Source organism: Styela clava, chromosome 6, assembly GCF_964204865.1.
Source record: "Styela clava chromosome 6, kaStyClav1.hap1.2, whole genome shotgun sequence".
NCBI classification, from domain to species: Eukaryota; Metazoa; Chordata; class Ascidiacea; order Stolidobranchia; family Styelidae; genus Styela; species Styela clava.
Window position 1 is genome coordinate 12,011,799 of NC_135255.1, and position 14,128 is coordinate 12,025,926.

General features: G+C 33.8%; 1 protein-coding gene across 1 annotated transcript in view; it reads right to left on the reverse strand.

Moving 5' to 3' along the window:
- The window catches only part of LOC120330964 (uncharacterized), a 43,897-nt gene that overhangs the window by 6,725 nt on the left and 23,044 nt on the right, over window positions 1-14,128 (reverse strand). Inside the window, exons 5-11 of the mRNA XM_039397961.2 lie at window positions 10,797-10,916; window positions 10,065-10,253; window positions 4,803-4,914; window positions 4,313-4,417; window positions 3,279-3,391; window positions 2,633-2,783; window positions 2,252-2,378 (exon numbers count right to left, since the gene is read on the reverse strand). Coding sequence (XP_039253895.2) covers window positions 2,252-2,378; window positions 2,633-2,783; window positions 3,279-3,391; window positions 4,313-4,417; window positions 4,803-4,914; window positions 10,065-10,253; window positions 10,797-10,916 — 917 coding nt within the window. The remainder of the gene's footprint in view (window positions 1-2,251; window positions 2,379-2,632; window positions 2,784-3,278; window positions 3,392-4,312; window positions 4,418-4,802; window positions 4,915-10,064; window positions 10,254-10,796; window positions 10,917-14,128) is intronic.

Here is a 14,128-nt window from a genome sequence, read left to right on the forward strand (position 1 = left end):
TTGTATTAGACTCTAATACATTAATTATAGTCTCGGCGATAACTGTTTTTATTATGTAATATGTTTTCTAATATTTATTTGTCGGTCGGACAGTTCGGTGAGGTATTTTCAAAAAAATATTTGTGAAAATTTTCACACTGAGTGAGGTTACACAATTACGAAGCATTAGCGTCATCTCTACTGCATATCATGCAGTAACATCGCGTAAAAATCGATATTTGATGAGCAATATAGTCAGTCATTTGATAACCGAAAAATTAAATGTAAGACTTAAAATTTTATAGCTGCGTTTTTTTTTAATTTTTAGTTCGAGATTGTTGTCTTATTCACCGCAAAATGTTGCCTCTACTTTAAGGATAATTTTGAAATCCAGGTTGTCCATAAAGTCTCTCTACAATTCAAAATATTACCACCTGACTTTGTAATAATTTGTTTGAATTTTGAAGATACTTTGTTGACGCCCTGTATACCTACTGTGCTGATTCATTACTATTTATACCAGTGGTTTCAACTTTTCTTGCTCATGGCCCCTTTTTCAGAGGCTTCTGGCACTCATGGCCCCCTGTCTATTATTCAAGTGGTATTTATAGTAATGACTATTTTGACTGGTAGATTCCAAATCCCATTATGTTCAAACAATTCATGTTCAACAAATTGGAAACATCCCGTGAAATAACCTTATCTAGCAATGAACTAGGAAGAACGAGTTGTTTTCTTGTAAAGGGAAAAGTAAAATCAGTTTGCGTCTAACATTGTTCTAAATGTGCTTTACGGCTTAGTTCGGAACAAGTCTTTGGGTCATTTCATTTCCAATAATTTAATACCGATCTCATTAAACTCCTTCGTTTTGTATGCTTGAGTGGCTCTTTGTCAAAGTCTCGTTTGAAACCAAAGTCCAAAAAAACTGCAAGTGCAATGATCGCAATTCAAAAGCATACTAATTATAGTTAGTATTAGGGATGTTTACATTCGTTCAAATAAAGATGACTATCATAAATAGCATGGGTACATTATTCAAAATTTCATGTCTCATTAAATTTTAAAAATGCATAGCTTTAGTGTCAGAATTAGCAAATAGAACAGTAGATAAAATAATGTGGTGAATTAACCATTTACAGTTGCAACTGCTTTCGGGTTTATATGACTTGCTTATGCTAGTACAATTAAACCAAGCTTTCATATGAATACTGAATATTCCAAATAAATGCTGGTCTTACAGATAAGACTCAAATACAGATACTATTGTAATTCTTCAAATAATAACAGGTGTATTTATGCTGTTATCCAATAGGAGAGAAGAATCTTGCATATTTGAATTCACTAAAACTAATTCCACGATTTCCGAATACTGTATTTTTATCGCTTGCATATCTTTACAAGCAACTAATTTACACAACTAATGTAAATTTACAAGACAAAGATAATTTGAGTAATAAAAATCATTTCTAGCATGTCTTGCAATTTCATATCGGGGTTTATGACTGAATTTGCCCTTTTATTTCAAATAAATAACGATCGGTATTAAATATTTATGAATGTTCCGCATACCTACGACTTGGCTAAAGCAACGGGGATTGATATTGACTGACATCTTGTCAAAGGGACTGCATTCTTCCACAGTAAAATTTATTGGCAATGTACCAACGAATTAATTTAGAAGACCAATAGGTCATTTTGTATATCTCCGCGAGTCAAACATTTGATTCTTAATTATAAAAATCTGTAAGTAACTATTACTTTAACTCGTCTTTCGATGTGTAATTTTTGAATAGGCTTTTTATATCTTAGTAGTTTATATACTATGCGTGAATCGGCCTGTTGGTCAAGTGTACAAGTTTGAACATCAAAATGTAATACGTTTTTAATAAACATGTTATATATTATTATTTTGAGCATGAAATTTTGCTCAGAATTACACTTTTGACACAATTTCCAGACAGATAAAAGTCCAATAAAAATGATATAAAAAGCTGGCAACGGGGCATTTTTATAGTGTCTATAAAGTAAAGCTGGAGATACTTATAGAAAAATTACAGACGACGATTAAATCGCAAAGTTATATTTATATATTATGTATTGTCAATAAATATCCCCTTAGTTTAACACAAACAAAGAAATATCTAAGTGGAATATCTTGTAAAAAAAAGCTGAAAATTTAACATAAAGATTTCGTTGTGATAATCACGTTGTATATCGACTTTATTGTTGTATGTATTTCATTTACTATACAAAAATGAAGAGACTTAATTACCTGTGGCCTCCACCATGCCTTCTAAAATTACGACCACTTCAAATTCTTCTCGTTTCAAATCATCTGCTGACATTTCCCAGAAAGGGGATTTTTCATCAATTGTGTGGCAGATAATCAGAGGTGTAACCTGAATTAGAAGGAAGGACTGTAAGAAAAACGATAAGTCCCGGTTTATAGTTTGTAACGTGATGAGATGAATAATATCTATGTAATTGGTCCAGTTCAAACATGTCAAAGCAATACTTTTTTTTTTATATGGAAGATTACAATGCCCAGGAGATTAGATCACTTTGATTTGGAGTAAAGGGCAAAGTAAATTATCATGAGAAGTTAGTAATTTCTCAGAAATTAAGGCTTCTTATTTCCATGTTATATACTCACAAGGAAAAGTCTGTCAGCTCCTGTGTCAAATCCAACATTTAAATCTGTTTGATCAAGCGCCATAAATTCTCCCTCTTGTGTTTGTCGACTTTTGATCAATTTCGCACGAATTTGAGCTTCGACAATATGTGAGTTTCTCAAATCTCCCACCCTAAATTGAGAATTATTCAATAAACTTGAAGAGAGGGTTCAAATGTCTGACAGTTAGATAAAATATCTCAATGATAGGTTAACATATCCCTGACTTAGTTTATTTAAGATTGCATACACGGGAACGTGAATTCCGAAACAAAGAAAACACATGCTACAAAATGATGAAAACGACTAATTTAACAAGTAAATTGAAAATAGAAAAAGTTTAGACAAATTTACCATATAAGTCATATTACCACCCACGTCGGGGGTTGCCCTTGCGCATGGGTAGAGACGTTAGAAAGACCGTACTGGGAACATAATTTTCATGTTAGGTGTAATTCTCAAACGATCTGAATAAAACTACTTCAGAAATCTGTATTACAAATGTTTGCGTACTTTGGAACTACTATCCTAGTCTATAATTGTGATTACCGTCACAATTTCCACAATTACTTGAAAAAGAAGAATATATTATCGTTGTTATCATCGTCTAATCGATTTAATTAGCTACCTGAACATAAGGCACATTTGTCCGTTTCTTGGAGATATAACCGCTCTCTTGCTGAACATGATTGTCTCTGCTCGCTTCTTTGGTTGCGATATCTTGACGAACATACATCCAACCTGTGAAAAACGAAAAGTTTTGATCGTTTGCCATCTTTACACATTTACGATAATGATGAATGTAGGTATGTAAAAGTGCCAGAATCCCCCTTCTGCGGCTTAACTTATCTATTTTGACCTCATTGTTTTGGGGACAAATCGATTGCGATTCGAACTTTAACCCCGGTATCTCAAGCCTGCGATGGCCGTTTTTATGGGCTGAGTGGGACAATAAACATATTATAGCATTCCGACAAAAAGCCTCGACCACATAATATACATACGACCACAAAATATAGCTTTTATCTTACTATTAACTAGATTCGGATAATGAACTGCCGGCATATTCCTATGGGCATTACCGGAATTCTATTATTGTAACATGGCACACTTTGGCATTCCAAATGAACGATTACAATGGGTTTCCCCTCTTCGGTCAGCAATCCCCGATGGCGCGGTAATTGCAGCTTACAACGCACTGGCGATGTTGCCGCATTGTAGAAATCGAATAAGTATTGTATACATTATAGAAGTAGTATACTTTAAACTGAAACCTTGAAAATATGAACTGAATCATAACAACATGAGAGCAATGCTTAAATATATGGACACGAAAGTCAAAACGAAGTAGTGCAGGTACCGGCATGCAGTCTGTCACAGTATACTACTGGCACGACACTATTGACGACTAACGCGAAAGCGGAACCGCCACAAGGTGCGCGCAGTTCTTGATGACGTCATTGAACACAAAAAACAAGTCACATAGAGCCAACAACATCTTTAAATAATAGCCTTCTAGCGAAAAATGCAATCTTTAGCCACTGAAAACCCCGATTTTGTTTTATAACGATAAGAGAAATATACCAGCAAGAACTATAACAACATAAAAACAATTCATATGTACATTTCGTGTCCAATAAACATATATATCTTTCCGCTTACCATAAAAGCATCTACTATTGATCCTAGAAGACTTTGAATGAGTAATAGTACAATAGCTTCAGGACAATGATCCGTTATTGCTCTTGTTCCGTAACCAATGGTTACCTAAAGGTACAGTAGTGATTTATGATATTTATTTATCAATCAATCCAGGCAAAAAGGAACCATGAAGAATAGTAAATTAGAAGAAACATTAGCAAATAGGAACAGTAAAATAATTGAGATTGCACAAGACATGAACTACAGGACTTGATATAATCCGTCACAAAAAGTATAAGAGAATCGAATACCGATCGCGAAAGTATTTTTGGTACCTCCGCATATCTTTAGAAACAACCAATTATTTTTTCAATATTTTATCAGATACTATATTACGACGGACACTCGCATATCTGAAAATGAGTTGAATTATTTGACAGGAAATATCGTATGCATTTTAACCTCGTTATCAGTAGTTATTGACGTTCATTCGCAGTTACTTACGACTTACCTGCGTTTCGATGGAAAACAAAAAGGCGGACGTAAACGAATTGATACCAATGACGCAGACAGGTTCCGGGTCTTTATCGCAGTCACCTTCGCCATCTTTGTTCAAATCCCCCCTTCAAAGAAAATGTTTTCAAAGTATTTTAATCTAGTGTTAAGTGCATTTGCCACGACTATATCTGATGGCAGGCACTTGCAGATTATTATCAATCGCCAATTCTTGAAGATGATGCAGATGATAGAGATGTTAAGAGCTTCTCTAGCTTCAATTTTTGTTGTTTTTTTGTTATCAGGGTTGTGAATATTCTGGTAATAAATTCAGCCTCAGATGCAAATAATCGGAAATCAATTTGTGACCCGAATAAAAAAATAAACTAGCAGTGACAAAACGAGAGCCCTAGCTAATTTAGGCTTGCTTAACCGCTTGAACCCGGCAAGCCGGTTTACCGGCTTGTTTGAGTACGCTCTGTGCCCCGGCAAGCCGGTTTACCGGCTTGTTTTTCGTGTCGGAAGGAATCAACTTTATGATCTCGTATCTCAAGAACCACATTGAGTATTTAAATAAATTTTAGATTGCATGAAAGCTTGTTATTGGGACTAATTATATTGTAAATATCGGTGCTCTAATATACGATGTTTCAGTAAAATTGGCAATTTGAAAGTGCGTATGAAATTATTGTATGATAACAAATATTTAATATAAAGAATTCAGACTTCTTGCCTAAATAGTCACATATTCAATCGGCAATATATGTGGAGAATTTGAATAGCTTTTTATATACGTATCCAAAACGATTTTACGATGAGCCATTCAAATTTTATGGCCAAATATATTAGATTATCTGTGATTTAACAGCGACGCTGCGTCAAAATGATGTTCTCATTGAAGAGAGGCTACGTCTCGTCACGCACAACTTTACGTATATTACGCAAATGCAACTAAACGTGACGATATCCGCAATGACGTTACGTCGAGATGTTATTATTTAAATGTCCGCAGGAAGTAATTAATTAACCCGATGCTACGCATTCAAAATTCGCACTACGCTTTGACTTTGACTGCCCGCTCAAGCCCCATTAAGTTGTGGTTACGTATACGCAATATGAACAATATTGTGATTTTATTAGCAAATAACGGAACAATAAAGACCATGAAAAATGTAAGTACATAAAAGACTGCTTGCTAAAAAATTTAAATTGAATATTGCACTTTGTTGTGCCCGGAACAATGAAGAACATGAAAATATTATGCAGATAAAAGACACATTCTAAATCCAATATTGCACTTTGTTGTGTCAGGTATACCCATGGTTGTTGGTTTCGTTACCTATACATAGGTACTCATTACAGTATTTGTACTTATATACTGTCTCGCATCGTTTCAGCAACGCTTTGTCTTTAGCAGCTTGATTGGTTTTTTGGCAATAATGTGAATTTTGCATCATACGACGCATCTAAAATTAGAACTGGCGTTGCGGTAGGGTATCTAGTTCTGGCGACGCATATGATCTTGTTGGAATAAGAGTTGCTCTTTCTGCATTATTAGTTCTCTCAGATATTGATCCATCCACTTGCTTCGCCTAACATTCGTACAATCAGATATTTTGATCTGCAGAGCAGGCAAGTACTTATTTTGGTTGATATTTGAACAAATACTGATGGGCGAATAAAACATTTTCCACGTGAAATTTTATATGACGATATTAACTTCCCTTCACTTCGCTATTACTGCACGCATTACTCGACGTCGGTACTTCAATCCATACAGGGTTAATATCATATCGAAATTCGGCGACCGATGTCACGCTGAGAACGTCGTCGTGAAAGTTATCTTGCGCATTTTGCCACGCAATACGTTTCGGACGTACTTATCAACAGCTTCATGACGGTAGTCACGTGATCGGCTTTTGCGTAGCTGCGTAATCAGTGCGTCATGGCCGCTTATCGAAGTTGTTCACCCGACACAATGATACACAATTAAATATTTAAATATAAAATTGGTTATATGGCAGCCACAATAGTAATTCGAATATCAACAAAACGCTTATAAAAAACTCTTTATGAACATCAAATATTGGCAGTATATTTTGTACCAAAGTAACAAAATTTCAAGCCAAAACTCACATACATGCAGAAAAATCACTGTTAGATTAGGGTCAATTTTATTAATTTTGACAAAATGTATTTCGAAATGGAAAATACATTCTGAATGCACGATAAAATTTCCTTTCGATTGAAATGTCACACAACGTGCTACCTATAATTGGTAAAAAATTATAAGCGTGCCAAATAGCCCGTATTTAGACTTATTTTTTTGTTCTACCAATACGGCGCCGCGAACCTTCAGGGTGAGCGAGTAACTTCGCTCTGAGCCGCCAGAGTTCAAAGAGTTAAATTAAGTATTTAATCAAATTTTTACAAAATGACTTGAAAAGCAAGGATGCGGAAACGATCTGCATAAAATGATTGGTAAATAAATATATAACGTTTATTTGTCAGTTTAAAGTTGTGATTATGCAAATGCCATCTGAAAGAATCTGCATACATACTTTTACATATAAAACTATAAACATATAGAGTATTTCAGGCAATGTTGTAGTATGGATGCGCAAAGCAATGAATAATGTAAATTCAAATGAGTTTTGGTGTTTTTATGCATCAAAATTTCGATTAGATCTCTTGATTGAATGTCTTATTAGTTTTTCAAATCGGACAACTGATCTAAAGCATTTTATGCTTTAGTGAAGACTTTCTCAGAGCAATATTATAATTGAAGTTAACTGGATATATCCAGTGGTGTAATTGATTTACATAATAGAGTTTTCATAACGGATAAAATTGATTTAATAAATTGATTGCAATATACTGAAATCAGATATTATAAAGCTCCGATTTAAGTTAAAAGCTAAGGGTATTATCGAGCAACAAGACTCCCGTTGTCTCCCGGGAGTGTCGGAGTAACGTGTGTCCGTTGTCGGCGTTATGAGACGATAAGATTTCTAACCTTCAATGTAATAATGCAATGCCCATCAACAAATGGCAGTAGCCAGATGTGGCAATCAAAAATGGTGGAATGTATAGTTCAAATATTAACAATCAACTATGAAAATATCTTGGTATTGAATGACCGCCAACCGAACGTTACCTAAAACAAAGACTGTTAGGAGATAGTGTATGAACGCAGTCATAACATAATTTATGCAATCGCAAACGGAATATTGATGGTTGGAAAAGTCCAGATGTTGGTTTGTACTGCTCTGACTGGGTAATTTTCTAGTCCATTTATTTAAATATAGCACTTCAGTATTATCGATTCATTTGTTTTGAACGCAATATCGTAAATGTAGTGGATTTTCATGTGAACTCGGAACGAGATCACACCCAAGTATACGAACAATGATGGACCTAAACGTCTGAAATTTATGTACATTACTCGGAATCAATGCTGCTTTTCCCGATTATCGGGCGAAAATGAAACAAATATATTAGGTGATTAAGCTTGCATTTACGATTGAAACTCACGTTGCCCAAATGCCAAAGTTTAGTGAAACCAAATCAATCTGAATAGACTTCTATATTTAGATTTTCCGTTCGCCGTTTAATCGTTCACGCAGTGCATTCGTTAACAATTCCACGTTTTTCACAAGGGAATTGATGTAGCATACAGAAACAGAGAAGACAATTGTTATTTATTGAGGATTTACGCGGGTCCGTCAACCACAAACACCATTATTGCTGCTAAAGTGGCGTTTGGGTTTTAATTCATGAATTTTTAAAGAGAATTGTCGGCCCTTAATATTGTTACAAACTAATTTTGTACTCTGTCTCTACATTTAGTTATTCAGAATTAAAACCGGTTTTTATTTTGTACTGTGCTGTGTAAGAAAAATGAACTCGTTTACACCTTGGCAATATAAGGCGTTATCTATTTTATATTTAATATAGCGTACACCACCCTTTCCCCAGCCTCGATCTCCACAATTTTGTTTTGGCAGTCAAAGGGTTTAACAATATGAAAATTCTTGTTAGAAGTTTTTTGTATTAAAAATAATCTAATAATCTTAATTTGTTTTGGCATTCAAAGGGTTTAACAATATGAAAATTCCTGTTAGAAGTTTTTTATATCAAAAATAATCTGTACGTGACTTTAATTTCATGATATTTTTATCCAAAATAAGAATACATTATTCTTACAAATAATAAAATATTGATTTCTTGATTCAAATACGTCAATACGACAATTACATATAGCCTCACACGTAAATGTGTTTTTCTCGCATTCTTAGTTTGGAATTTATTTCATCTCAAATTTGAACAACACCTTAACAGTCGATGGATTTTGACAAATTTTACAACAAATGTGTATTTTTCGATCATGCGTCCTAATTTTTGAACGAGGTTCCCACCATAAAGATAAAGTGAATGCGCTAATCAATAGAGTAATAGTAGAACAGCGTCGAGATATTTGAACATACAGAATCTACCAAAAAATGTTTGGTACCGAATTGTCATGGTGTTAAAAATGTTGAAATTAAAATCGAGATGAAAATGACGTTGCAATGATGAAACAAACGAAGTCTTTTTAATCAACCTCATTGTATTGATATAACGCATATTTTTCATCTCAGTTTTAGAATTTTATTCTCAAAACATATTTAAATTTACTCCTCCGAAAGTTATATTTACATAAAATCAGAATAATATTAGATTAGATTTTTGCTGAAGCAAGGTAATACTTTGATAATTTAATCGTTCAGTGTTGAAGTGTGGTCACTGAGAAAAGAAATCACAAAGTATAAATACACCACATAATACAGGCCATTTTTTAAACTGCCAAAATCTTTTCAATAGCGTACTCAATGATGTATCAAGTCTTTAGGGTTACATATTACGGGTCTTGTTCGCTTGGTCCATTTAGTTTCAGCGCTAACATGCTAGTATCTTTAGTGGAGAGCCCCCACCACCGCTCAAAATAAAAAAAAATCAATAATTATTTTCAGTAATTATTAGGAATTAAGAAATACAGATTACGATCGAAATTCAAATTTTGAAATCATTCCCAAACGGAACCCTAACTGGAATTTCCTATTTCAAAACGGGGCGGGGGTGTTTTTCTTGAATCTCACATATTTGCATTAGTGGCGAGGACTTTCGACAGAAGATCCACCTCGGGAGTGTTTTTTTACTCATTCTTTTCGAAATAGAGTTAAATCCTTTTTTAGAAAGGATTAGCAGCTTTGATTTGATAAAATAAATCAAGTCTCACCTATAATACGCCATAAACCACCATACGAAGGCGAAAACAAGCCAAGTGATTGTGTATGTAGTCGTAAATATCATCACGTTATACCTCCAATCCAAATCTACTAAGGTTGTGAACAAGTCAGACAAATACCGAGAACGGTCTTCAACATTCCCATGTCGAACATTACAATGACCATTTTTCATTACAAATCTAGAAAATAAAACTTAATAAATTAACAACCCCAAATTCTACATACATACACTAACAGCAGTTTGAAAAAATTAGGATAAAACAAAATTTTGTGATGTTACAATATTATTTTATACATCCCCTGCTCAGAGGAAAAGTTTAGAAAAAGAAACGTTATCAAGCTTCGGAGATAAAACGTGTGTATTCTATTATTTATAACGATTAAATAAAATCCAGTCATGGTATTCGAATAGAAGATGATTGCTGTCAAAAACTAATGCGAGAATGGTAAGACTAATGATTGAACCAAACTGTATAAATCAGAGTTGTTTCGCAGTAATATGATATATTTTGATTTTTTAATTCAGATACTTCAGATCAAGGCTTGTTCTGTCGTTTTAATGCAGGTTTTCCCAAACTAAACGTTAATAAGTACCCTTTGGACAATTCATAGGTCGCTCATCTACCTCCAAAATTGCATTGGGAGTACCCAAGCTTGTAAAAAATGACTTTGATGAAAATATTCTACCTTCTTATTGCTCAAGATATCAAACAATACAATACCTAGTTTGTCTTCGACGATGAGTCGGAACTTTTCCTTCCATGAGATCTCGAGTAGCATTGCTTGGAGCTCTAGAGTGTGTCCTGGAGTAAGTTCTGACGATTTTGTCTTGGAAGAGTGTGCTGAATATGAAATTTTTTTTTAATGTTGTCTGCATATTAGGTATTAGGTTTTGATAATCTGCACATTTAAATCAAATCTTATAGTAACGTCAGCAACATCAGTCATAACACGGCATTGCGATTTATTACGTCGCTGATTTATGTATTTTACTACGTTAATATAAAGAATACATTACAATGGCACGTTGCTGAAAAATCAGTTGATATCAACCTGAATTTCTGCAGGATAATTGATTGGATGCAACTTAGAAGTGTCCAAGTTCATCGTCCGGACTTTTACTTTACTATTTCGGAAAAGTCTTTGTTCTAAGTTACGTAATCTCATAAATAATTTAATAGGTAAAGTTGTAAACGCCGGTAAAATGAACTTGACTTAATTGTTTTAAAATTATAGTCATCGGATGTTTGAGGTGCGCATTAGTAAGCAATATCGAATATATATAAACATATGTCAGAAACTTTGCGCTTATGCTGTTATATTGAAGGAGGGTAGGGAATCTACCCGTCGAAAAAGCAATTTGAATTTAACAAATTTTGTCTCGTTGTTTAAACTTTTAAACCACGTTTATATGAAATAAGCTGTCTTTTATTTGAAGTTTTTTTTTAAACTGTACTAATATTCGTATTTCCATCTCCAGTACAGACACTTTTTTAGTTGTACTTTGAAGTATAAATATTTTCAGTCATGAATAGGTCGGGCACGTTTCACGAAATTATGAAATTTGAGTTGAAATTATAATGCCTCATACGGTCAGATTATATCGATGATAACCTGCAATCTTATAAATGAGGGTTCTTTCTACAGAAGTAGACGATAAATTAGAAATATCTATTTAAAAGCAGCAATTATTATTAGGACAAAAAAAATATCGGGTAGATCAGATAAATCCGATCTATTGTCCATTCAATCCAAAATACATACTTAAAATATCTAACTATCTAACATTTATCACTCTTTTTCGTTTATCACAAACGAACACTAGAATTCAAGTGATCTGCTGTTGAAATCTAGTTTGCCATGCCCCATGGTCGATGATTCACACGACATTCCTTCAACAATACATTACTTACTCTCTTGCTTTATTTCCGATCTCAGGCCCGATCCTTGCTGAACCCCATTTCCGTTCAGAATTCGGTCCCACATTGTTGTGTAGTCCCATAATACAAACAAGTCTAAATTTAATCCTACTGATTCCTATTTGTGTGTTTAGTTACAACATTAATATCCCTCTGCTACAATAGTATTACCAAGCACACTGAATCTGTATTCAACCAAGTCAGAATAAACCTCACAATATGTTTGACATACTGGAGCAAACTGCACCGCAAATTTATTTGATTTTGAAGTATTGCAATATAAGTATTGAGAAGGGAATATTTTCATACATAATAACTCACATGATAGTGTAAATTAGTACTCAAATGTGCAACAAAACATGTTGCGGCATGACTTGACAAGAACGATATAAACAAAAGTAATCATCAAATTATAAATACATCAACATAAATCGTAGTGTTGCCGACAGATCTTTCCACAGTAAAATCATTTTCTGGGATCAGATGATAATCATAACTCAATCAGACCAAAAGTAGACATTCTGTACGACCGCGAATATCACCGTATAACCAAATGCTTATCTGCTTTATAAACGTGTAAGCCAGTACGTTCCCAAGCTTTTCATATTAAAAAAGGGGGCCCGTCAAGGTTTCGAGGGTGGTTGATATTTTGCTATTAGCGATAGAATTATTTGTAACTTATAAAAAGATGTTGGGTATTTGACTGACCGTATGCACTGGTACATACGCTTCTTTCTGGATATTCAAATACAATTATATTCAAGTTAAGAATTAAAGTGTGATGTCACAAGTCAATACTAGAGAAGTTGGTCTAGGCCCTTCTAGGGGCTGCAGGTGAAATTACTGGTGTGAACTGTAAAGCATAATTGTTGAGTAGGCTAATTGACGTGCTTCCACTTGAGTTTAAAATAATCAGATGATATTTGGCTTCTGAAAACAAATTTTCGAAATACAAACTTGTTTGCAACCCTAAGTATTATTAGACATAACGTGAACATTCCGTTAACCCCAAACGAATTGATTAAGATATTTAGCGTTGGAGCTGCGTCAGGCATCATATAATTACAGATTCGAACCGTGCTCGTATTCGTAAATTTGGGGACAAACTGGTGTGCGTACTAATATTTTCGTATTTTTTATTTCATACAATACAATTTAATTTGTTTTTTGACTCAAGATACAACGTAAATCAAAGTCACAGTGACAAAACCTTATTTAATACGTCAATAATATTGCGTCACGTCACTGTTACTCAAAATATATTTTTATTTTAGTTTGTTTACGCCCTTGATATTGATTTACGCCACGAGAGCATATACAGAGATGATAGGATAACGTCTTGAAAAATAGTATACTTTTTTTACATTTACGCATTTAGGCATTTGCTCATACGACTTATACCTCCAAAATTTGAATTTGTAGTAAGATAAACTAGATGATTGATTTGGTTCATTGATTATTAGACAAGTGGAAGGAATAAGTAAGTATAAACTGTACTGATACCATTCTTTGCCAATTTAAATTCTAGACAAATATTGAGGAAAAAATCGAAATAGGTATTTAGTTATTTTTTTTATAAAGCAGTCTACGAATATTTAATAGACATACACTGTTAACTTAACCTATAAAAATTATTTGGTAATGACGTAAATGTGTCTTGTCATAGAATATCTGCCATGCAAAAATTCTTTCATTTATTGTAATTTATCTATCTATTATTAAGGTGAACAGATTTCTCATTTGACAATTAACTTGTTTATCTTATAAATAACAAATTGTTCTGCAGAGAAAACTGCAATTTGTCAAAGCAAGATTACCTAAAAAAACGTTGCTGTGGTTGAGAATTTATTGAGTTGATCGTATTTATTAGTCTAGTATTTGCCTGTGAACCCGACAAAAGAACGTAACCCCGAATCATTTCCGTTCATGTATTGCACTATATCCAATGGAAAAACAAAACCAGCGCAGGTTACGACGCGTTGATTAAAACACGACCGTCTGTTATCGAACTCTAAATCGATATCTCAATAATAATAAAATGAAATTACTTCTGTTCTGAAAAGAAATGAAAGTATAGCTAAATTATATAGTCTGAGTTTTTGCCCTCAATCCAAGAACTGTTTTGAAACAGCCAC